Genomic DNA, 26,215 nt, shown 5'->3' on the forward strand with positions numbered 1-26,215 from the left:
TTAAATTTTATATTTTTAATCACTAATTTTGTTTATTTGTTTTTAATTTAAAAAATTTACTTTCTAGAAGTGTTCATTTAATTATGAAATAGTCTTTAAAGTTATTGAGACATGCCTAATAATTAAAAATAATTAAAATAGTTTTAAAAAAGTTCTTGATGGAATTAAGTTTGTCACACTGCATATTATATTATATTATATTATATTATATTATATTATATTATATTATATTATATTATATTATATCATATCATATCATATCATATCATATCATATCATATCATATCATATCATATTATATTATATCATATCATATCATATCATATTATATCATATCATATCATATCATATCATATCATATCATATCATATCATATCATATCATATCATATCATATCATATCATATTATATTATGTTATATTATATTCTTGAATTTCATTAGGATAAATAAAAACTGTTGCAAATGAGAAAGTTATTTACATAGAAAGGGTATAATCTATTAAAAAAACATTATAGCATAGCTTGGATCATTTGTTCTTGGAATAATTTGATGAAAAATGCTGGAGTTCATTTTGAGAAGACTTGATAGCAGATTTCTTGTACAATATCTAGAGCACAAATCTGAGTTTGTGGCATTATTGAGAGATTACTGGGTTTTATCCTCCAGAGAATATCCTGAAAAGCAGTAAACGTGAGCTAAAGTCTCCATTTGCACTTTATCTCATTGCACTCTAGGAGAAACTATCGAGACAAAATGGGTTTCCCTTGCGATTTTCTTTTCTAAAGCAGGTACCTTTTCATAATGCGCAGCCACTTTGGGCACCATTTTTGCTGCATTTTTCTGAGTGTAGCAACCTATTGCTTTGTAGTCGTGCTGTGAGCTAAAAATAGCTCACAGCACTGTGTTTCTGAGAGAGAGAGCGAGAGAGAGAGAGAGAGAGAGAGAGAGGTGATCTGTCTGCGGAACAAAAGGAAATCCTCGGAGTGATGTCACTCACAAACACCTCCCGGTGAAGGGCTGCAGTCAAAAGCAGAGAGCGAGTGAAAGATACTGGAGGACGGAGGCACAGTGAGTGATGAGGGATGATGGGAAGAGGAGAACGCTAGCCTGCTGTCCTTAATGACTCGCTTCTGCTTGACTTGGCCAGTGATCCGGAGCGAGCTGTGATGGAGAACAGGGTTCAGCTTAAACACACTCAGCATCTTAAAACGGCTACTTAGAATGCAGGAATCGTGCTTTATTCGTCCATCGAAATTTGCACTCATGTGTTTGGCCATGTGGAAGCGCTCAGTGTGGCGGTGCATGTGACATTGCATGTGTCTCCGGTGGGCTGTTCCTTGAGCGGTGGAGGGTTCTGCAGCGGTTGGGGAGGGCGAGATCGACCCGGAGAAGCCAGGCTTAACAAACACACTCACAGGCATCAGCTCGTGATTCCAGAAGCAGCGGTGCGGCTGAGAGCGGATCGCTGGTGAGTGCACTAGACACACACAGCATATGCATGAATACTGTAACAGTGTCGCCTGCCATCTGGGTTCTGCTCACTACCGGAATGGAAACTTGTCTTTGTGTTCTGGTTGAGCTCTCTGTGAGACATTGCCTGCTTGGGTTTCTGAGCGTGTAAGAGGAAAGGCAGGACGCTGCACCTTGAGGTACACGTGATGTGAGCGAGGCAAAGCTTCCAGCAGCAAGTGCTCTTCGTCGCCAGCTTTCGAGAACAAGATTCCATTATTCTCAGTTGGCTGCGGCTAGAGCTTTTAAGGGGCTGCACGCAAATGGATTTGTCATTTTGTATTTATGCTGCTAAGTTTTAATGGCGCAGACTGATGCATCTTGTATCGTTGAGATGGTACGGAATTGGGAGAGACTTAGAACAGTGTTTAAATTAGTTAATGTCATTTTCTGCATGTGCGTACTTGACACAACATATGATCAGATCAGATTTTAGGTTAAAATTTGCTTGGGCATATAAGGGGAAAGTCCATTTTTCATCACCTTTTTTCCCCTATGCACAGTGAAAACACTAATATAGGATTTCCTTTTAAACCATTTTCACTCTAGTAAATTAGCTAGTACATTTCACAAATAATTCAACTCAAAAACTCGATATTTTCTTGTAAAATATACTCCAAAAACCAAATTTTTGTCGCTGGAATTTTTAACTTCAAAAAATATTTTTTATAGTGTAATTTAAATGATCCTACTAATGTAGATTTTTTTTTTAATGAATTACATTTTATATTTTTTATATTTCATTTTGTTTATTTATTTTTAAGTCTTTTCCATGCATGTACTTTCTAGAAGTGTTCATTTAGTCTCTATTCATCATTCTATGTGGTCTTTAAAATCACTGATACATGCTTAATAATTAAATAGTGTTTAAAAAGTTCTAAATGGAATTGAGTTTGTCACACCGCAGGACATCAAGCTGTTTTAAAAGGACAAAGCAGAATACTCTGTCAGTGTTGTTTTGACAGTCCTCATGTTTGAGACACTTTATCTGTGATGTTCTGACTAATGTAGCTTATTTAATGATGAATAATCTTATAAAGTCAGGTACAGCACACCAGATCAATACAGGAACAATGATAATGCAATCTACATGATAGAAGCATTTTGGAATTATTATTAAAAAATACAATTTGTTGATATGCCCCTAACGATCTTTCGCAGAAAAAATGGGCCTGCCACGCCTGAGATTAAAGTCCATAAATAGACTGAGCTAGATCTAATGAAATAATAATCAATTTTGTCCAGAGGGAATCCGCTGGCTCACTAATGTGAAATAATGTAGACTTCAAGGGGTACGTAGAGGGAGTGCTTTAATTAAATGCAGTATCTCTTTCCTGTGGTATGAAAACTGACAGAGAAGAGGAGTTCTGTATTGGCTGTAGTTAACCTTGATGGAGCAAGTGCTTTGAAATGCTAAAAAAAAGAACCGTATTATTCTAGAAGGATTTTCTTCGGAGTATTATTCTTTAGAAATTATTGTAAAAAGGTGAAAATATTTAGTTGTTACCTACCTTATGTCCCTGCCTTATCTGACCTTTTGCTGTAACCTAATGTCCTGCTGTATTAGTTAAATAATATATTCACATTGCCTGAAAAAAAAAGTAAAAATTACACATAATAATAAATAAATGAATAATAATATATGATACTTTCATTTATTACTAGGTTTGTGCTTTTGGGATTATTTTAGTGCACCAAGAACAATTAGCTGACTTTGATATCTGATCACGAAGCGCTTTCCATCAAATGCAGTGGTGTTTTCTCCCAGAGCTTCAATGAAGTTTTAATCTATCAACTCTAGAATGTTCTATAGTGTCATTGATTAGGTCAGACTCAGTCCTGTGTTAAATAAAGCAGCACTGGTCTCACACGGATGCTCTCTAGAAGTCTCAGCGTCTCTGCTGTGGTGACTGCCCTTTCCTGAGTATTGAACTGGAACGGCTTCACTCTCCCCAGACAACAGTCAGCCCTTCAGTCAGTGGGGACTAGCTCATTGGTCTGAGAGCCATTCTTTACCTCACTGCTGCTTTTTCGGGTGCCACTTCTTTGACCAGTTTCTACCAAATGGTGCCGGTTCTCAATTTGGTGGCTTTGCTGTTTCTTTGACCTGCATTTCCATCAACTGACAGTTACTACATAACTTGGCCACAAACATACACAAACAAACAGTCCTACAGAGTAGCAATGTGCAAATGACTTATTTACAAAATGAAAAGTTTACAGAAAATTTTATACATTTTCATAAATTTCAAAAGTTCATAAATTTCACTATTTGACTATTTAAATAGTAATAATTGTTCGTATCAAAGCATATTTTAAGTATAATATATTCATTTTAATACCATGTAATAAAAAAACACATATAGATTGCTATATCAATGAGGAAACTATGAAGAAAAAAAAAAAATAATAATAATAATAAATACTAAAAAAGGTAGTCTTTCCCCATAACTAGACACACAGGAAAATAAATAATAGATGTCAAATTCATCACAAATAGATAAATTTGTTAAGAATTGTAAGTCATTAAATAAATTATGAAAAAATAATAATACAAAAAAAAAAAAATCAAGGCATGATAACCTTTCCCCATAACTAGACGCATAGAAAAAAAAAAAAAAAAATATATATATATATATATAGATGTCAAATACATCGTAAATAGATTAATTTAAGAATTGTAAGTCATTAAAAGAATTATGAAAAAAAAAAAAAAAAAAAAATTAGGGCATGATAGACACACATAAATAAAGAAAGAAAGAAAGAAAGAAAGAAAGAAAGAAAGAAAGAAAGAAAGAAAGAAAGAAAGAAAGAAAGAAAGAAAGAAAGAAAGAAAGAAAGAAAGAAAAAAGATGACAAATGCATGAAAGAAAAGAGAGAAAAAAAGATGACAAATGCATTGTAAATAGATGAATTTTTTAAGAGTTGTGTCTGCTGACTGGTGCTATTTTTTATTTATTTTATTTTATTTTGGACAGCAAACTGGGGCAGTGTTATTTTAGTGTCATTTAGATATTATAGAATGTATTAATATTTTGTAGTAGTTTTACTGTTATATTTTGTTTCATTTGAATTTAGTTGAAATTTTTATAAATCTGTATTTCTTTTATGTCTATATATATATATAAATATAAAAAAACTTAAATTCAGACATATTAATTTTGACTTTACTTCAAGTAACAGTTTCTTATAGTTTTAGTAAACTATAATAACCCTGAACTATGCCAGTTAATATGCATTTTTTAGTGTCAGATACTGTTAGTGTGTAACTTTTATCCACATTTAATGACAATTTGCTATTGTTACATTGCTTTTCAATTCTCTAAAACCATCTCACTCATCAGCACCTCAGTTGTTGAATGACTAGCTGACTAGTCCACCATTGTGAGCCATTTCAAAAGGCCCAGAACCAGTTTCAGACACCCCTTCCTGGTAAAAGAGTGAAACCTTTTTCTAGTTTGTCTAAACTCCATTTGAATGTAATCATGATCTGCAGCTATGGCGCACATGAGAAATCACTGTCCTCAGCACGAGCGGTTGAAGAGGCTTTTAGAGTAAGTGGCTGGCAGGGATGAGCTGGGAGTTGCCCGTGTTTGATTGTGTAAGGGAGAAAGATGAATGCTAATGTGATTACTGCATCATGGCTGGGCATGGAAATTAATAGGTATGTTTTTTGGCAACAAAAAATGAATCAAATAGCTCTATAAGTAATGAATTAACACGCTTGGAAAATTCCAGCGCCTCTTTCTGCAGCTGACAGCGCAGCCTGGACAGTGTGACTTCTTTATTTGTTTTTGTAGAAGATACGCAGCCTCTCATGCTTGAGATCTACATCATCAATATCTAACATAAACATATAAATAAACATGAAGCTGTGTGATGCTACGCTGCAGCTCTCGGACTGAACTGCCCTTCACAGCTCCACGCTGCACTGCTAAACATGCCTCGCACAACACTTGTCATTTACAAGCTAAAGGACAACTGAGCCCTTACATAGCAGCTGCGTGGTGCACTGGCACTGGGTGGTATTTACGAAGGAGGCTTCCGAGATTCCAGTGTCTTCCTGTAGAAGAGGCTCCTCAGATGATTGGAGGGCTGCCAGAGACACTCTACGATTCAAATGACCTTATCTGGTTGGACAAAAGAGTCACCTTAAAGGAGAATATTTCATTAAATCCTGACAACTGATAGAAATAAAACTGCAAAGCTTGTTCTTATTAAGTATTTATGCATGTTAACTTCTACTGACAGCATTTCTGGTTTGTGCCAATTGAGATTAATTAATTTGTTATAAAATACATTTAAAGCAAAAAAAAAAAGAAGCAATTCAATGTTGTTATTGTTTAAAATAAAAATTAATTTAGAGTTTTGGAGCATGTAGTCAAATTTCAGGGTGATACAATTGTATTAAAGAAGTTTAATTGAAAGAAAGTCATGTGGTGCAACCAGCAGTATCCAAAAACAAAAAAAAAAACAAAAAAGAAATTGTAGAGAAGGCCCCTTCAGACCTTTAAAACTGTCTGTTTCAATAAGTACTGTATCTTAAAATATGTTTTTAAGATACTTATTCTGATCAATTCTGGTGTAACATCATGTGGCACAACACCCGAAAGATGAATTACTGTAGATATTTACAATTTTCTTAGAATATATAATTATATCTTGAAAAATATGTTCAATATCTGATGTTTACTCCTGTATTTAAATAAATAATAATGCAATTTTTTTTATAGTTACACCACATGACATTAGTATCTACATATTAGTAATTAGACTCATTATATTTAAACATTTCTTAAATATCTTTTATGTGTTTTAAACTATATTTTCAAAAGATTATTTTTTTTAAATCAAATTTATCACCATTCAAACAGGCTGAACCTATACAAAATAAAAAAAAAATAACATTTTTAATGTAGCACCATTCAAACAGGTTGAGTTTACTGAAAATAAAAATACAATAATAATTCAATAAAATAAAATAAATTAACAAAGAAATAACAATAATAGAAAGAGAAAAAAAGCTAAATTATATATATATATATATATATATATATATATATATATATATATATATATATAAATAAAAATTGCAGAGTGAATTTAAGTTAAAATCACAGTATTATAGACACTGAAAGAAAGAGAAAGAAAAAAAGTAATTATTTACTTTCCCTCATGCCATATTAAACTCAAATGCATTTAAGATCTCTGGCACCATAGACTCTAAGTGCATTAGCATAACTGAAAAATTTTCAATTAAAAACAAGTGCTGCTGTTAGAGCTTTTTGAGCCCAGACTATTATTTTAATGGTGCACTGCTAATGCCTTTTGACTTTATTGTCAAATGGTAAAGAAAGTCCCATGGAGGCAGAAGCCACTAATGAGTTTGTGGATTTTAGGGGGCTGGGGGTTGAAAACACTCGGATCCAACAGCACTAAAAAGCAGCAAGAATTAACAAGCCGTGGATGAAGCTACTGTATCTTCACCCGCCGCTCAAATGGCAAACATAATGAGCTACAACGCTGACATCCACATTACTCTGTTGCGTGTGTAATTCTCTCTCAGCACCTCTGCTGCTGTTAGTAGATATCTTCAGTGAATTCCCCTGTAATCCACTCATGCGGCAGCTATAGCCACTGTGTTTTCTCATAGGGGGATTGTATGCCATTGTGTAACAGCGATAGCGTTGTTTATTTGGTAACCACACATCTGAAAACTGTAGTAGCCAGCTAGGAAAAACTTAATTAGAAACGATTCATTCCCAATCATGCCAGATGGTTATGGCTGGTTTTTCCAAAAATGAGTGAGGCAACTTATGGTTGAGGCATTTATAACAGGAACAGATGGGTTTTATCTATTGCATCCATGTGAGCTTATTATTGCAGCCAGGAATACAAGGTTCTTTTACAGCTCTTTATAATTAACTGAGAACACTGACACTTGTGCTAAACTAGGATCTGTGATGACAGCTCACTGTAGATTATAGATACGAAGAATAGGAGCAAGTAAGTATTATAACAATGTTTTAATGCAACAATTTCAGACGAGTTCATAAGACTTTCATTCATCCTCAGAACACAATTAAGATGAAACCTGAGCAATTTTGTCCCTCCATTGAAAGTCCATTCCATTCCACCAAAACAAAAATATACATAAAACAAAACAATAAACTTATCCTAACAAAAAAGAACTTTAACCCCAAACATATACAACACCCAAAAATTCACACAAATTAAGATATTTTTCTTGAAATCCAAGAGCTTTCTGTCCCTCCATAGACAACAAGGGAACTACCATGTTCAAGGCTCAGAAAGGTAGTAAGGACATCATTAAAATAGTCCATGTGACATCAGTGGTTGGACTGTAATTTTATGAAGCTCACAGGAATACTTTTTGTGTGCAAAGAAAACAAAAATAAGGACTTTATTATTTTATAGCTTCATAAAATTAACATACTGATGTCACACAGACTATTTTAACGATGTTCTTACTACCTTTCTGAGCCTTGAACATGGTAGTTCCCTTGCTGTCTATGGGAGGGTCAGAAAGCTCTCGGATTTCATCTAAAATATCTAAATCTGATTTCTTAAAAATAAAAAACTTCTAACGTGCATTTAATAACACGAAACTTAAAAATTAAGAAGAAAACAAGCATTTATGAAGTTGAAACTTAAAAGTTTGGTTGAATGCTCTTTTAAAGGAGTGACAGAATTTTTTCAGGTTTTATTAAAAATATCTTCATTTGAAGATGAAGTTGAACAAAAGTCTTAAGCGTTTGAATGAGGGTGAGTAAATGATGACAGAATTTTCAGTTTCAGAATTTTCACTCAGTATTCAAGCCTATTGAGCTATAAAAGAGCAACATCTGAGGATCGAAAATCGGACCAAAACTGTAAATCGGGAATTCAGAGTTTTATCCTGAGATAACTGGCCACCAAATATCATATTTTGGATCGAACATTTCTAAAATATTGTAAATCTACAAAAATGACCTAAATGCATGTCTCGCGTCTTTAAAACCAGAGTGGCCAAAATGAAAAAGTGATTTATGAAGGAATCTGCGCTGTTGCTTCGATGCAGGTGGTAAGCTGTAATTCCCTGAAGACTGTAACACCTGCTTCACCATGCGCTTTGCAGCGAAAACAATTGTTGTGCTGCCGCGTGCCGTCAGCATGTGGAGATGTTAAGGGTGGCATTATCAATAAATTATAGCAATATTAAAAGCGCAAGGGTTGACTCGCCTGGAGGCTGCCCCTGTTATGAAACAGGCTTTTAGCATTTTCTCGGGCTCTCCGCCTGTCAGCCTAAATCTCGCTCAAGCATCCGAAATGAGTCGAGAGGAAAAGACCTGAGGGGTGGAGGTGGCCGTTAAAGAGGAGACGAGGAGGAAACGAAGGGTGGGGGGGCTTGTCCCGAGCCTCGTCTTAAAGAGCGGGAAGGGGGAGATCTCATTGTCAGTCGCAGTCAGTCAGGCAGGAGGGTGAGACGCTCTCATCTCCTCGGATCTCTGTCTCCCTGTAGGTAATTACACCGTTCCGAAGGCTTATCCTGTGCGCCGAGAACAGGAAAGAAATGGAGGACTGGATCAGCTCACTGAAATCGGTTCAGTCCAGAGAGCATTACGAGGTAAGTGCTTGAACTATCACTGTTTTTCAAACACACTTCTAAGATGCATGCCTAGAATCCCCTTAACTGTTTTCAATCAGGTCCTGTGTATTTTGCCACATGCTTTTGGTGTTCAAATCCAGCTTCTAAACCTACCTGCTTTCAGATTTCCTCTTCTCTTCTCATATGCATCTGAAATATTATTCACGGATATCATGTTATGCTTAAAATAGTTCTGGAAAAGGGAATTCTGCTCTGTTTGTTGTTGCTAATTGACCGACTCTAATTGTGCATGTGTGCATGCGTTGGTTTTTAACACCTGACACCAGTAAATGAAAGAGCGGACTGCAGCGTTGAGTGTTGAGATGAAGATGGTTATGTAAGACTCTCAGCCCCCGTGTTCTGCAATACCACACCCAGAACTCCAACGCTTCGCTGGCACCCCTGACTGGGGGCGCCATCCTCACATTCAACTGACAACTGGCCTCTTAAATCATGTCCTGTTGCATTAGGGTGCTGCAGGTAGATGGCCATGCTGGTGTGGTGTTGCATACAGGAGGGCTGCGTGTCGTACACCTGTGGCTGTTATATGTGTGCCAGTCTGTGTGATGCATGTGTGTGTATGAGAGCTGAAAAACATTGCCTTTGTTTTAAGGGCTCTGAAAAAGTCTTATCCTGGCGCTGCCAATTTGTTTCAACTTTTCCTTTGCTAGACGGCACAGTTTAATGTGGAACATTTCTCAGGGATGCACAACTGGTATGCCTGCTCCCACGCTCGTCCTACCTTCTGTAACGTCTGTCGGGACAGCCTCTCAGGGGTCACTTCTCATGGCCTCTCTTGTGAAGGTAGGTGTCTGTTCATCTCTCTCGGCTTCTCAAACCCGTGTGTCGGATAATCCCTCTTTAATTATGAAGCTGCTTCGCTCAGCTCGCTGTCCTTCCCCAAAGGTGTCATTTTTTCATCAGAGTTGGTCAAGGGTGGTCAGAGATGGCTCAGGACTGCATTAGAATGGGTTGCACTGGTCAGAGCTACTAAGTGCAGAAGCACAGCTAATTGAAGTGGGGAAAAGATCTGGACGGAAACACAATGCAATAATAAATCAATACACTGACGCCCGGTATCTGTCTTTTATTTGTTTATAATTTGCACTTCAAGGATATGATGTGTTTGCTTTTTATATTAAAATGCACATCAATCAGATAAAAACGGTTGTGATTGCAGATATAAAAATCCTTTTCAAACAGGTATCCTGAACACTCCACCTGTCTGCCGCAGAACCACTTTTAAAGTCAACTTCAGACACCAATCACAGCCTAATGTGCTTCAGTAATCGGACATAGTTTTTGAGTGAAATAGGATATTCAGCAATAATTAGAATGGGCTTGTAGAATGAGATTTTATCTGTCTGCAATGTTTAGGATCTTATAAAGGGGGAAATGGAAGGGAAGGGGTTGAAAAGAAAACTTAAAATTGTTTTATTTCAAGACAACATTTGTCGTTTTCATGTAGATTAACTTGAAGTACAAAAATATCCAAAACTAAATAAAAGTAATAAATAAACAATTTATACATATATAGACATATTAAAAACTGATAAAAATTACAAAAAATGCAAGTACTAAAACTTTAATGAAAATCAAACTGAAAATATACAAATAAAATCAATTCATAATATTAACAAAAGCTATTATAGTATATCAATTATACTAAAAGAATACTTAGAAGAATACCAGGTACAACTATTATTTATTAAGTATTATATAACTATTATTTTCTCTATATAGCAACATAGAGTGAACAGATGACGTTTATGATTTAGATGACTGGCTTAAAATTTGATAATACAATATAATTGTAATAATATAAAGATTAGAAAGACAAATTTTAGAATATCATGAATCAGTTATTAGTACACAATATGAACATTCTTATGAATAAAAGGTTCATCTGTAAAATAAAATAAAATAAAATAAAATATAACAAAATAAAAGTTGTTTAAAATACTGACAGAAATGGTGACCAATCACAGCACCTAAAATATGTACTTTCCCATGTACATGGATGAACATTTGGTGTATTTTACAACTATTTTTTGTTTGTTTGTTTGTTTTCATATAAACATTTGATGTTGAAGTTTGTGGCTATTTTTGAGTTATGTGCAGAATCACCTCAAAGTACATGCTGGCAGGTTAAAACACTCTCACTAAAAATACCACATCCAGGATCATGCATTATGCATGCTAATGGTGTGACATCATGTGGAAGAGAGTGCTAATTACTTTCAGAGATATGCAGATGGTGCTCATTAAACTCGGCTGACTGTCATTGGCTCTCACATAGCAGGAAGTACAAATAGTAAGCCTCTCACTCACTCCTCAGTTCTAATGAGAAATTCAAGTGAAACTTCTTTGTGAATAATACAAGCCTCGTCATCACCGTCATCCTATGTTTCCTAATGTTTCCTAATGTTGATTTTCCACCAAAACATCAAGAAGCCATTTAGTAGGACAGTTTTCTGGGGTCACGATGCATTAGGCAAAAGTGTTATTTGTGTGGTTCTGCGTGTGGTCGCAGTGTTCTAGAGAGCGATAATTAAGGAGCACTTTCCAGTGCTGTTGTCATGGGGTTTGCATTTCCAACAAGCAGACTCACTCCTGAGTATTAATTACTGTATGTGTTACTGTGGAAAGATGATCTCATTTCTTTCAACAAACCTTTCATTACCATCTTCAAACCTGAGAGCCACTTGTGTTCACATTTAACAAATTGCTTTTGTTTCGGCTGTTCACAGACAATGGTATTAGAGTGGACTACTGAGTGAACGAGAAAGATTATTTACAAAACTGATAATTGCAGTCCTGGATGCTGATTGTAGCATTCTATCTTTGCTAAACTACAGCTACAGTAACAGTTGACCCTGGGCTGTTTGTTCTGTGGATGGCCCTTAATGCATCTGATGAATAACATAATGTTTAAATGTTTCCTTAATATTTTTTATTAAATAGTAACTGTTTTATAAAATCAATAAGACCATGTTAGACTTTGACAATATTTTGATTTTAATCCAATCTAATCTAATCTAATTTAATCTTTAATTTAATCTAAAGTCATCTTGATAAATTCTGACAGAAATGTGCATTTAAATTAATCTGGTCAGAAAAAAATGCTTGAGCTAAGCACTTTCATATTTCTTCCTGTCTTTTTGGCTTATTGACAAATACAGGAAGCTTTTTAGCAGTAATGCAACAAAATTAAACTATTTTAGGTCCGTAGTTCTTGCTTTATGTTTTCATCTTTCTAGCACTGATGCAATGTATTTGCTTCATTAACTGGCTAAATAGGTTGTATTTTCTGACGTGCTTCATCAATTTTAATTAATAGTACACAAAACTATATGCATCCGAATTAAACTGTACAATCAACATTCACAATGAAAAAATGTTATCATAATTTCCAACATGATTTGAAAACAGCTATAGACACAGATGAAGCTTTTCACAATATATAGCATTCATCATTATTTCTTAATCATATCAGCTTATTGTCTTCCAAAGTGGAGTTCATTAGTAATAAGCTCATATTCTTGTAAAATCAACGCAAGCTTTGATTTTGTAGTCCAGACCAGCTCATTCGAGTCTGAGTCCAGATTGAGACCCAACTAGTTTGAGTCTGGATTAAGACTGAGACCTAAAGAGGGTTGAGTCTGAGTCAAAACTGAGACCTAAACATAGTTGAATGCGAGCCAAGACTGAGACCTGAACAGGGTTGAGTTGGAATCAAGACTGAGACCTAAAGAGGGTTGAGTCTGAGTTTAAACCGAGACCTAAACAGAGTTGAATAAGAGTCAAGACCGAAACCTGAACAGGGTTGAGTTGGAATCAAGACTGAGACCTAAAGAGGGTTGAGTCTGAGTCAAAACCGTGACCTAAACAGAGTTGAATAAGAGTCAAGACTGAAACCTGTACAGGGTTGAGTTGGAATCAAGACTGAGACCTAAAGAGGGTTGAGTATGAATCAAAACTGAGACCTAAACATAGCTGAATATAAGTCTAGACCGAGACCTGAACAGGGTTGAGTCTGAGTCAAAACTGAGACCTAAACAGAGTTGAATACGAGTCAAGACCGTGACCTGAACAGGGTTGAGTTGGAATCAAGACTGAGACCTAAAGAGGGTTGAGTCTGAGTCGAAACCGTGACCTAAACAGAGTTGAATACGAGTCAAGACCGAGACCTGAACAGGGTTGAGTTGGAATCAAGACTGAGACCTAAAGAGGGTTGAGTCTGAGTCAAAACCGTGACCTAAACAGAGTTGAATACGAGTCAAGACCGAGACCTGAACAGGGTTGAGTCTGAGTCAAAACCGTGACCTAAACAGAGTTGAATACGAGTCAAGACCGAGACCTGAATAGGGTTGAGTCTGAGTCCGTGACCTGTGACCTAAACAGAGTTGAATACGAGTCAAGACCGAGACCTGAATAGGGTTGAGTTGGAATCAAAACTGAGACCTAAAGAGGGTTGAGTCTGAGTCAAAACCATGACCTAAATAGAGTTGAATACGAGTCAAGATTGAGACCTGAACAGGGTTAAACAAGACCTTGAAAATATGATTGTGGGCTCAGACTGTTGTCCGGTTTTACACATAATCAAACAAGGCACTGGGAATTAACTTTGAAACAGGATCACAAAGACCAGACTTCAGTGGTCAGTAGCATATGTTTGATGCGCTGGTGTCCCATCAAATCTTCTTGACTAGCTTAACTAGCTTCGTCAGCCAGTTCTTACGAGTTTGTTCCAGCATAGGAATTCATTCAGGCCTACACTGGTCTTTTCAGCAAGATTCACCAAGTTGAGAGACTTGAAGTTTAGAACGATCATAGCTGGTTATATTTCACTTCGATTTCCTGCAGCAGCCAATCAATAAAGATTCATGTGAGACATGGGCCCCAACAAAAGAGGCAAACTCAATATTTCTCACTCTCTAATTTGACAGAGACATCCTGTCCATTAGCAGCGCATCGTAAACAGTCTTACGTTCACTCGGCATTACTGAATTGTCTGTAAATGGTTTGCTAACAGCCCTGAAAATGACATTAGAGTGAATTATTGGAGATTTGTTTTCAGAGCCATGTGAAATGGTCTGAGCGTAGACCAGCTCTGATTACAAGATGAGAGCGGAGCCCAAGCGAGATGAAGCACTCTCTGATTGGCGTTATGATTCTCTGAAGAGGACGCACACTCTCTCGTCTCGTCTCAATAGATGAGGCTCCTCATTTATTATTGAGAAACGGCATTGCAGAAAGTAGAAGTTCTGAGCACTGGGCTTTCTTTCCTGTAAACAGCCCGGTTCAGCCCATGCAGTATCCACTCTGGTGCTGGAATACGCTAGAAAGGGTTTAAACACTTTCTGTGGTGACTATGTTGTGTCCCGGCTGGCAGGGCTTGGATGGGCTAAATGTGCTTCTGCGCTGGCGTGATTAGCCGTGTCACCACAAATCTGTGTAATCCTACAGGACATTAGAAGCCCCGGCAGCATATGGAGGCGTAATGCGCTCAGACACTGAGATGGGCTGATTTAACTGGATTTGAGGCTTTTTCAGGGTCTGATTCTTGGACTGTGGGCGCCAGTCAGCCCTGCGTTTACAGAACAGCTCGGACCCTGAACATGCAGGATGTTTAGTGGTTCTCTTATAGAGACATCTGCACTGATTGCGGCATCTGTGTCGGGAAATGGCTGAGTATACATTTTAAGTTCATAGGAATGGAGGTGGCCACGAGAATGTGCTGAAGCGTATTTTATGGAGGAGGAAGCCAGTCAGCCAATCAATCAGCCACTTAATTCTCCTTATGGAAATGACCAGATGAACATTGCTAACTTGATTAGACCTGCAATGCAGTTTAATAGAGGAAATCACCAAAGAACTATCGGCCATTAGCTTATTGGACCTCACGCACACCACTAGTGAGGACAAAAACAGCGCCTGTGTGGTTTAGAGGTCGAGTTAGCCGGAAGTTTCCAGAATTTAGAAGAAATCAATACATAATTCAAAATGCTTTGTCATGATGGATAGAAAAATAAGACAACCAGTCTATTATTTCCCTACTTTAGAAAGACTCATAGAGTAATGGATGCTAATAGAGATTAGAAATGTAGATTTGTCGATTTAAAAAAAAGAAATTGAGTTATTGCCAGTGCTGCACAATAAATGTAACTGGCTTATTTAGTGTCATTAAAGAAATGTACTTATTGGAAATGTTAATATTGGGAATATCAAGGCAAAATCTACATATACAAATGGAATTGTATGAATATAAATGACCAAAAGTTTGGGGTAAGTAATTTTTTTTTTGATCAACTGATCAAAAGTGATAGTAACTGCCATCTATCTATGTCAAATAAATGCTGTAACTGTCTAACCATCAAGATTTCTGAAAAAAAAGGAAAAAAAAAAAAAGGAAAAAAAAAAAAAACATCATGGTTTCTACAAAAATATTGAGCAGCACAACTGTTTTCAACATTGATAATAATAAAAATGTGTCTTGAGCATCAAATCAGCATATTAGCATGATTTCTGAAGAATCATGTGACATGAAAGACTGGAGTAATGATGCTGAAAATACAGCTTTGCATCGTAGGAATAAATTACATTATAAAATACATTGCAATAGACAACAATTATTTTAAATTTATTTATTCATGCAGCCTTGGTTAGACTAAATTAGGATAATGAAAATAACAAAGAATTATAATAGAGCCTGACAGAAAACCAATCCATCAGAATGACAGATAATGATTTTTTTTTTTTTTTTTGTACAGTGCCTGTTCCCTCCATGTGGCCCCTGTTCTTTGAATAAAGAAAGGAGTTAGTCTTCAGTGTTGCCCTCAGTTGATCACTGTATATTGTGCAGTTTAATATTAGCTTGATTTAGGAAGCATTTTCCAGACATCTTTTATCACCTCATATTTCTTCTGCTGAAATGAAAATACCTGATTGTCGTAGAAGCAGCTCAAGGTTACTGCTGGCCAGACTCATGAGCAGTTTTCACATTACTCTCTCGCAGTGTGTAAATTCAAGGCCCACAAAAGATGCGCAGTCAGGGCCACCAACAACTGCAAATGGACAACGTTGGCCTCTATCGGCAAGGACATCATTGAGGATGAGGATGGGGTGAGTCTCATAAAGCCCGTGGTTCAGTGCTACTGCTAATGCATAACCTTTGATTGAATAGCAGAACTGATGGTGCACATTTTTATTACATTCTATTCCTATAGATTGCGATGCCACACCAATGGCTGGAGGGCAACCTGCCTGTCAGTGCTAAGTGTGCCGTTTGCGACAAAACCTGTGGCAGCGTGCTACGCTTGCAGGACTGGCGTTGTTTGTGGTGCAAAGCCATGGTAAGATCTGCATATCCCAGAATCCCTTATGACTACTTCAGTTCAGAGAGCTTGTGAACTCTAAAAGCTGTCTGTGCTTGGACAGGTGCACACGGCATGCATGGATCTCTACCCCCGCAAATGTCCCCTCGGCCAGTGCAAAGTGTCCATCATCCCCCCTACCGCCCTCAACAGCATCGACTCAGACGGTAAGACTTTTCTTTTCACAAGAGTGATTTTAAGAGGGATTATTCTAGTCTATACATATATATTGATGAACATTAATTTAATTTAATTTAATTTATTAATAATATAATATTTTACAATTAAAATGGTCATATTATTTATTTATTTTTATTTTTTAAATGAATATATTATTATTATTATTATTATTATTATTACTATATGTTAATATGTGCTAAATAATAATTTAATTAATTTACTTATGATGTTATTTAAACAATAAATATGCTGTATTTGAGTGTAAATAATTAAAATTACTATTGTATTTATTTAGTTTTATTTTTAATTATTATTTATTTATTTTACTTTAATTAACATTATCATTATTATTAGTATTAGTATTAGTATTAGTATTAGTATTATTTAAGCAACCTCGAGCTTGGGAAAGATGTTTATAAATAACAAAATATTATTATTATTATTATTATTATTATTATTATTATTATTATTATTATTATTATTATTATTATTATTATTATTATTATCATCATCATCATCATCATTATTATTACTACTACTACCACTAATACTACATGTGTCTTTGCCAAAATATTATATAATTATTAATTTAAATGATATTATTTATAAAATAAATGTGCTGTATTTGGGTAAGAATATACCAAAAATCATATTGTTTATTCATCTTTTATTTTTTTAAATGAAATTATTATTATTAGTAGTAGTAGTAATATATGTATATATATATATAGTGCTCCTGTAGCTCAAGTGGTAGAGCATTGCGTTAACAAGCGCAAGGTTGGGGGTTTGATTCCCTGGGAACACATGATAAGGATAAGCTTTGGATAAAAACGTCTGCTAAATGCGTAAATATATCTTAGTAAAGAAAGAATGAATAAAAAAGCTATAAAACAGTTTGTTCTGAACATCCACTAATCTTTTTTTTTTTTTTACTGTTTATTTTAGATTTTTTTTATTTTTATTTTTGGTCTTATGAAAGTTATGAAAGTTTCAGTGTGTTTTCATAGTACATGAAAGCCTTTCATTTCAAAAGGTCAAGGTCACTTGAGACCACACAAGGCTGATTGCGTGCTTATGCATGATCCCACTCTGGATATAATGTATGATTATGTATTGGCGTGTGTGTGCATGTGAAGTGGTGGGAGGAGCTCAGATGGACGACTGCTATAGATGGAACTCATTAGTTTGCTAGTCCCAGGTTGCATGAAGAGCAATATGTCTTTCATGATACCTCTGACCTCTTCTGATTTGATCATGCATGTAGAATGAGTTTTCTCCCCTTCTGAAAGACACTCTGTGCCCATGTTCCTTTATTTTTCTTTCCCATCTCTCCTGTATATGTCAGGGCAGTGTGGAAAGTCACTTTCCCTTAGAGCATCTTGTCCTGACGTATGTAAACATAACAGCCTCTGGTGGACCATGTGCTTGGAAAATTCAAGACGAGAGCAAACAAAAGCGCTCTTCCATAGCCGGCTCTCTCTTTCTCCATCCCTTTCTGCATTATTAACCTGCCGCTGAGGATTCATACCTTGCTTGTTTGCTCAGTCAGCCTGTGGTGGAGCATATGCCACTGATTTCCAGGAAATTGCACATTGCCTTTTATTGACAGTTGTATGAATGCTATTTAGAGCTGCTTCATTCTTAACAATAGGTGTAAAAATAGCTTAGTGGTTTTGTCCGAAAGCTGAAAAAAAGCATGATAATTATAATGATTACTATAAGATCAAGTTTTAACATTCACTTAAATTCTATAGTGATGTCCACATCACAACTAAAGCGATAGCGGAACAATATCGCTGGAATCACTTTCCAAATGTTTTTTTGATTTCACCTGATGAACAATAAAACCATTGATAGCCAGTTAGAATCCATCCAACGTTAAACAGCGTGAGCATTTAAAGTGATAAATGACAAAACTGCAGAGCACTGTTCATTATTAAGAAATGTTATCATGTGTTGGTATGGATGATAATATCGCTATAGTTATCGTTCTTGGTGTCAACGGGTTTTAAGTAATTAGCAGCTTGGTTTCAGACACGACAGTGGTGGCTTCGGGCTTTTCATCTGGCCGGGTGTTTTAAGTCAAACCTTGTGAGAGATGAGGACGTCCACTATTGATCAGAACCTCAAAGCTCCTGCGACTTTAATTGGAGGAGCACATATCGGAAATAGAGATTAGTTGGGGGCGGAAAGAAATGTAATGAAAATCAATAGCTGTGAAGTTTCGCTTGATATATTTTTGGATCGCTTTGTGGTTCCTGTTAATTGGCTGTTTAAAACAGACAAAAAGGACGGAGGAGGCACGGACGGATTGAACCCTGTTAAGCTACTAAAGAAGCAGCGAGGGATACAGAAAGCACGAGAATGTGATGGGAAAGTAGGAGAGTCCCTCACGTGTAAGGAATCTCCCGCCTCAGTGCTAGGTGGTGAGGAGAGCTTCGTCTTGATTCGCTCAGGGCTGCCTTTGGCACGTGCGCAGGCTTCGTGACTCAATTTGCCTCAGCCTGCCTGCCTCCGAGAGAGATAGCGAGGGGAAGAGGAGGTGGGGTTCTGTTAGACCTAAAGGGGTCTACTGACAGACATCCACCCACGCACCAGAATCCGCTTGCAAACCTGCGCTTGAGGGCAGCTGTCAGCTTTACTTACACTCATGCATTCTTAAAGCCATGTACGCAAACATAACGCAGTATGCACAGATGCATGCAGTTACCCAGAATGAATGCAGTGTGTCCACATGCAAACAATTCCTTCCATACATCTAGAGCAGAGACTAAATGGTGCATATGGTGAATCTCATAAACACAGCGGGTTCTTGCTCGCAGCGACTGGCATGTTCAGACTGTTTACTGCACATGCTGCATGCATGCATGTGATCGCCTCCAGTGCAAGCACGCTTGACAGCTCCTCACTCAGCTCGGCTCTAATGACAAAGAAATCATAGTGCCGGATTATTTACACACTATAGTACACGTCATTTCAAGCAAAAACATACTAGGCTGATGGTTTGCTTTTCCTTTCCACTCCTTTCTCGGTGATTCATCCTTGTCCAGGCATGAAGAAAACTGTTCCTAAGCAACATGCGGTCAACAAAAATCTCAGCATTATCTTTTTTTAGCATTCACGTTCTGACATTTAGTTCTTGAAGTTTAATTAGTAAGCGTGGTGTTACCAGCGATTGCAGGGAACACAAAAACTGATATAAGCTCTCTCACAATTGTTACTATGTTAAGGTTAGCTAATAATAGTAATAGTAATAAACATACTATTTATTTCTTAACTGCAATTGTAATAAATGTACTCAGTTTTTTCAGTACGTGAAATCAATAGTAATGCACCAAAATTTATAAACACTGAAACCAAAATAAAACTTTAGCAGAAAAAAAAATAAATACAAATTTACCGAAGTTGAAAATAAAGTGTTGGTAATTAAATTTGCTTAACTGGGTAATTGTTTTTAGGTGAGAAATTAAACTAGTTGTAATAAAGTTCTTCAGAGTAGTCTATCAATATTTCAGCATAACATATTTTACACAATCAAAACATTTCATTGGAGAAGCGATAATAAAACATTATGTTTCGGTCATTTAGTAATTTGGACGATTTTTATTTTTTTTCAGCTGAATATTTCCAGTTACTATTTCGATTGCCATGAATTGTAGTGCGTCACTGGAAATCAGTTTTTACAAATGAATCAGTGACAGTTTGACATTTAACATTTGCATATTGCTAAGATAACAATGTGAGACTCACATACAAAACACACATACAGCGTATTGAGTAAAATAATCAATTTTTCACTAGACAGAACTAGTTTATGGATATTTTCCAGTATGTTTACTTCACTCACTTCATCCACCATCCTCGTTCACTTCACCGCATTCTGGGATTTTCTTCTTTTTAAAGGATGGTGTTGCCTTAGTATTTGGCCAAGTAAGGTGTCTACCTGTTGAAAAAGCCATTAGAGATAAAAAATTCTGTAATCTTTTTTGCTCTTTTCCTGCGTCAGGTTTCTGGAAGGCCACCTGTCCCCCATCATGCGCTAGTCCACTCCTCGTGTTTGTCAACTCAAAAAGTGGAGACAACCAAGGGGTAAAATTCCTGCGTCGCTTCAAACAGCTGCTCAATCCCGCTCAGGTCTTTGACCTGGTCAACGGTGGACCTCATTTAGGGTAAGACCAGCATGTAAAAGGTCACAGGAAGTGAACTATTGACTATCGTCTTAGAAGCAAATAAGTGTTGTTTTTTACTTGTTTACAAAATAGGTAGTTGATGTAAGATAGGACTTTTTTTACATCAACATACTAATTTTATATTAAAGTTATATGAAAGTGTAATCAAAAGTGTATTTTTTAAGTCCCATAATCATTTTTATTATATTTTTCTCCAGTTCTAATCACCTTTTTGGCTAATTTTATTGATCCTACACTGGGACAAATCTATTTTTCTATATACTGTAGTCTAAGCTCATAAAAACAGCAGGTATAAATATTACAAAAAAGAATTAGAAAAATGCTGTTTAAAGTAGTTTAGCATGTCACACCACGTCAACCCCCCAAACCTAATCTCACTTGATCCCTTTAACTTTGTAACACCTTTTGAGAAGCGTTTATGAGTTTGTGTCAGTTAAATAGTTCTGTTCTCTTTCCAAGTCTCCGCTTGTTCCAAAAGTTCGATAACTTCCGAATCCTGGTGTGCGGTGGAGATGGAAGCGTCGGCTGGGTCCTGTCTGAAATTGATAAACTAAATCTTCACAAACAGGTGATTGAAAAGTACTGCACCATGCCCTGACGATTGAAAGTAAACTTGTCGCTGCATGGTTAGGACTTGGCACGAGAGTATCAGAGCAGATGTTTAGGAGGATTTCTTAATGAACTGGCTCGGTGATCTGAACTGTCTCTCGTTGACAGTGCCAGCTGGGCGTTCTGCCGCTGGGCACCGGGAATGACCTGGCACGGGTGCTCGGCTGGGGGCCGTCGTGTGACGATGACACTCAACTCCCTCAGATACTGGAGAAGCTGGAGCGAGCCAGCACCAAGATGCTGGACAGGTACAGAGCACACACTAGCATGACCACAAATCCCCTGGACCACACACCAGTCATAAGTGGCACAGGAATATTTGTAGCAATAGCCAGCGATACAATGTATCGGTCAAAATTATCGATTTTTCTTTTATGCCAAAAATCATTAGGATATTAAGTAAAGATCATGTTCCATGAAGATATTTTGTAAATTTCCTACCGTAAATATATCAAAACTTTGCTAAGGACTTCATTTGGACAACTTTAAAGTCCCCCTATTATGGATTTTTCAAAATTACCTTTCATGCAGTGTGTAACAGAGCTCTAAGTGAATGAAAACATCCTGCAAAGTGCACCATGTATAAAGTTATTGTCTCTCAAAAGAAAGAGTCGACTCTGAATCATTGAAACGAGTTATTTTTAAAACAAATCCCGTGACGTCAACATGAAACATTAGCATATTAACCACCCACTTGTTGGTCTTTTCGCGTTGGCCTGAATGAAAATGCAAATTCATTCTTTGCCACTGTGCTCACAAACGCTGCTTTATCAGGCATTACAGGCATGATGAAATGAAAATGAAACCAATCGACCAATCACCGCAGATTAACTTCGTGCAAAGGAGGGGTTTGGAAAAATTAATCGTTGAGCAAATCGTTTGCGAGTCGTTGTAAGGTAAAAATAAATGCATATAAGACAATGAATGTGTTTTTTGACCTTGCATGCATGTCAACCTGTTGTTTGGGACTCCCAAAACCAAAATATGAACCTTTCATTACCCATAATAGGGGCACTTTAAAGGCGATTTTCTCAATATTTTTTTTTTTTTTTTTTTGCACCCTCAGATTCCAGATTTTCAAATAGTTGTATCTCAGCCAAATATTGTCATATCCCAACAAACCATACATCAATGGAAAGCTTTATTTAGCTCTCAGATGATGTATGCATCTCAGTTTCCAAAAATTGACCCTTATGACTGGTTTTGTGGTCGAGGGTCACATATGTCGAGCTTATAATATCCATGTCGTTGGCTACATCTACAGCTGCTGTTTACAGGTGGAGTATAATGACGTATGAGATTAAAATACCTCCCAAACACAGCTGCCCCGCCACACCTGAGGAGGCAGAGGACGGCCAGGTACCAGCAACACATCAACACCAATAAAAGACTTGTTGACATGTCACAGTGTGACATGCTACACTTTATCTAAGACTAGGCGCCACTGGAACACAACAAAGACCACACATCTTTCAGCTGTGTTTCCCTCACTGTACTCAAAAGAAAACATTTGGCACACCCACTGTAGTCCGCTTCATGACTTTGAGCCATTATTTTTAGTCTAAATAAATAGGAAACTGTTGCTATTATTTGTAGAGTGATTATGCCTCCTCTTTTTCCAGGACATGTCCTTGCCAGGATTTCAAAATTGCCTAAAATGTCCTGGTTTTGGCTTTGTTTTCCTATTGATGTGCTCTCTACAGTCTTCATACATTATATGTGTGCATATTTGCATTGCTTTGACTGTTTTCTGTAGATCCCACCTTCTCGCACTCCATGATTGGGCGATTATATTCAATGCCTGCACGCTATTGGTTAAACTACATTTCATTCATTACCTTGAGCGAGTATGAAAACAATAGGAAAACAAAACCAAAATCCCCACATATTTTAGGAAATTACAAAATCCTGTCTGGGCCAGGACATAAATAGAGGACATATAGTCACCTTATTATTTGAACCTGAATGCTCATTTATGAAATAATTTGGATAATTTAATTATGCATTTTAGCTAGTTGCGAGAGTCTTGTATCCTTAGCTCTGATTAACACATTTTACTATAGCTGCGTCCCAAATTATACATATGTACATATGCACTATGTACTCAACCATGTAGTGTATGAATTATATAAGTTTATTTTGTCATTAATAATCAGAGTCTGATAGCCCCGTCCCCTTTGCGACGCAATAAAAAATGCTACATTTGTGTGCATTAAGTGCTCAACAATGTTATTTAGCATATTTTATAGGCCAGTTGTGCAGTGATTTAGTTTTCATGCTCAGGAAATGTTACATGAAAATAGCGCTTGATGTGTATCGGTGGCTTTAGTTACAGATCTCTGCTTATGAGGATTCAGTGGCTGCTCATCTCACAAAGATCCTGAACTCAGATCAGCACTCAGTGGTCATATCTTCATCAAAGTGAGTCCTCTCACACCATACAGTTCATGTTCCACCAGAAACAACAATAAAGCATTTCCTCTGGTCTCCTCCAGGGTATTGTGTGAGACGGTGAAGGAATTTGTGGCCAAAGTTGGGAAGTGTTATGAGAGAAGCAGTGACAGTACGGAGGAAGCTGATGCACTTGCTCTCAAAGTGAGTCTGTGATGCCTCACCTTGTGCAGAAATACAGTATAAACCTGTTTATCAATGCAAAAACCTCTCCTTTGTTCTCCGTCTGCAGTGTGCCATTCTGAACGAGAAGCTGGACTCCCTCCTGCAGACGCTCAATTCGGAGGCGCAGGCCATGACGCCCTCAGCCCTCACCACGCCACCCATCGTGGAGGAGGAGGTGGAGGAGGAAGAGCTGGAGGAAGACGAGGATCTGAGTGAAGAGTCTATCACGGAGCTGAAGGAGAATGAGACTGAGAAAGGCTCTGCCCATAAGCTCTTCAGACCCCGCGAGCAGCTCGTGCTGAGAGCCAACAGTCTGAAGAAAGCGCTCAGAAAGATCATCGAGCAGGCGGAGAGAGGTACGATTGTGCAGCATGTCCCGCTTTGTCTTTTGAATAAAAAAAAATCACAGATCAGTTGCTGACAGAATGGGGCTCTGGATATAAGCGTATCTTAAAGGACTAATCAGATGATATTGAAATGGATTAGTCACATGAGACCTGAGAGTTCTTCTGGATCTTCAGGGATTTCTATCTTTTTAAATGAAGGATCAACACGTGTGTCAATAAGTCAATAGGTTTTAGTAATACTCTGTAATTCTCTGTTTCTAGGCCTGGGCAATATATTTAAACACAAAATATTATCTAAATATGATATAATAAAAAAACAGTAACATTTTTGATGTATAGTTAAATATTAAAGGGGTCATGAAATGAGAAACCAAATTTGCCTTGATCTTTTGGAATATAAGAGGTCTTTGTACCATTAAAACGTCCTGCAAGTTTCATAGCTTAAGACGTCCTCCCCATTATAAACGAGCCATTTATTTAATCAAGCTCTAAATACAGCTCGTTCTGGATCCATGGTAAGAAGTGACGTCACGGTGCGAAGTGACGTTCCAACTCTTTGCATATGACCTCCAGCACAAGACAACTACGCTCATTTCGTATCGTTGTTGCGCCGCGCGCCTCACAAGTGTTCAGTCGACGGACAGCGAGTGGGTCTGTGTACATGAAAATTACAATGCCACGCAGATGTGCTCAAACATATAAGGTTTTTATCATTGCAAGAGCCATCGCTTCGAATGCATCACCCGCTACTAAACAGTTACGCTCAATCCACAAATGTTCTGGCTGGGGGTGTTAATAATTGATCCATAGGCACTGTCGTTAGCCAATCATAACAGTGAGCGGTAACACTGAACTCTTAAAGGGGAAACCAACCCAAAAACAGACGGTTTGAATCAAAGGATGAGAAACAGGGTGGGAAAATGTCATAATTCACTACATTTTAAAAGTTTTTTTTTAAAAAAAAACTATAGTAATACTATAATTGCACCTAGGGGACCATAATAATAAAATAAAAAAAAAAACATGTCATGACCCCTTTAAATATAATCTAAATTTAATATAATAAAATTAATATAAGAATTGTGTGTACATATATATGTAATAACATAAAAATGTGAAAAATATTAACTCTAAATACTCTAAATATTTTATCTTTAAAAGATGCAGCACATTTTAATGTCAAACATATGGTTAAATATAACCTCAATTTTATATAGTAAAAATAAATATAATAACGTTTTTGTTTATTTTAATGCATAATATTTTCTAAATATAATATAAATATAAATAATTTTGTGTACATGTAAATGTAAATATATATATATATATATATATATATATATATATATATATATATATATAATAATTTTGTGTAGATGTAATGTAATAAAACAAAAAAAAATACTTTAAAAACAAAATATTTAAAAGATTAGTAATTAAATATTTTCTCTTTAAAAGAAGATTGTAAAATGTTCCAGATGCAGCACATTTTAACGTTAAAATATGGTTAAATATTTTATAAATTTTTATATTTTAATATAAGTATTATATAATAAAAATAAATATAATAAAGTCTTGTTTATTTAAATATGAAATATCTAAATATGATATGATACAAATAAATATAATACAATTTTGTGTACATATATAGTCAAACAAAATGTTATTATAAATATAATTAAATAAATACATTTAAAAAAACAATAATGAAATATTTTCTCTTTAATTTAAATGTTTCA

At 36.4% G+C, this 26,215-nt stretch overlaps 1 protein-coding gene across 6 annotated transcripts in view; it reads left to right on the plus strand.

The window, feature by feature from the left end:
• Window positions 1–26,215, plus strand: part of LOC109095693 (diacylglycerol kinase eta-like) — a 77,220-nt gene that overhangs the window by 30,594 nt on the left and 20,411 nt on the right. For 5 of the 6 annotated variants that reach the window (XM_042730814.1, XM_042730810.1, XM_042730812.1 and 2 more), the window contains 12 exons: window positions 9,033–9,137; window positions 9,830–9,962; window positions 16,177–16,283; window positions 16,388–16,513; window positions 16,599–16,701; window positions 20,721–20,883; window positions 21,364–21,472; window positions 21,622–21,761; window positions 22,791–22,872; window positions 23,843–23,934; window positions 24,009–24,108; window positions 24,197–24,485. In XM_042730814.1, coding sequence (XP_042586748.1) covers window positions 9,033–9,137; window positions 9,830–9,962; window positions 16,177–16,283; window positions 16,388–16,513; window positions 16,599–16,701; window positions 20,721–20,883; window positions 21,364–21,472; window positions 21,622–21,761; window positions 22,791–22,872; window positions 23,843–23,934; window positions 24,009–24,108; window positions 24,197–24,485 — 1,549 coding nt within the window. Of the gene's footprint in view, window positions 1–926; window positions 1,470–9,032; window positions 9,138–9,829; window positions 9,963–16,176; window positions 16,284–16,387; window positions 16,514–16,598; window positions 16,702–20,720; window positions 20,884–21,363; window positions 21,473–21,621; window positions 21,762–22,790; window positions 22,873–23,842; window positions 23,935–24,008; window positions 24,109–24,196; window positions 24,486–26,215 lie in introns of those variants that run through there. The other variant, XM_042730813.1, reaches the window with a different exon arrangement.

This window comes from Cyprinus carpio, chromosome B9 (genome assembly GCF_018340385.1).
Source record: "Cyprinus carpio isolate SPL01 chromosome B9, ASM1834038v1, whole genome shotgun sequence".
Taxonomy (NCBI): Eukaryota; Metazoa; Chordata; class Actinopteri; order Cypriniformes; family Cyprinidae; genus Cyprinus; species Cyprinus carpio.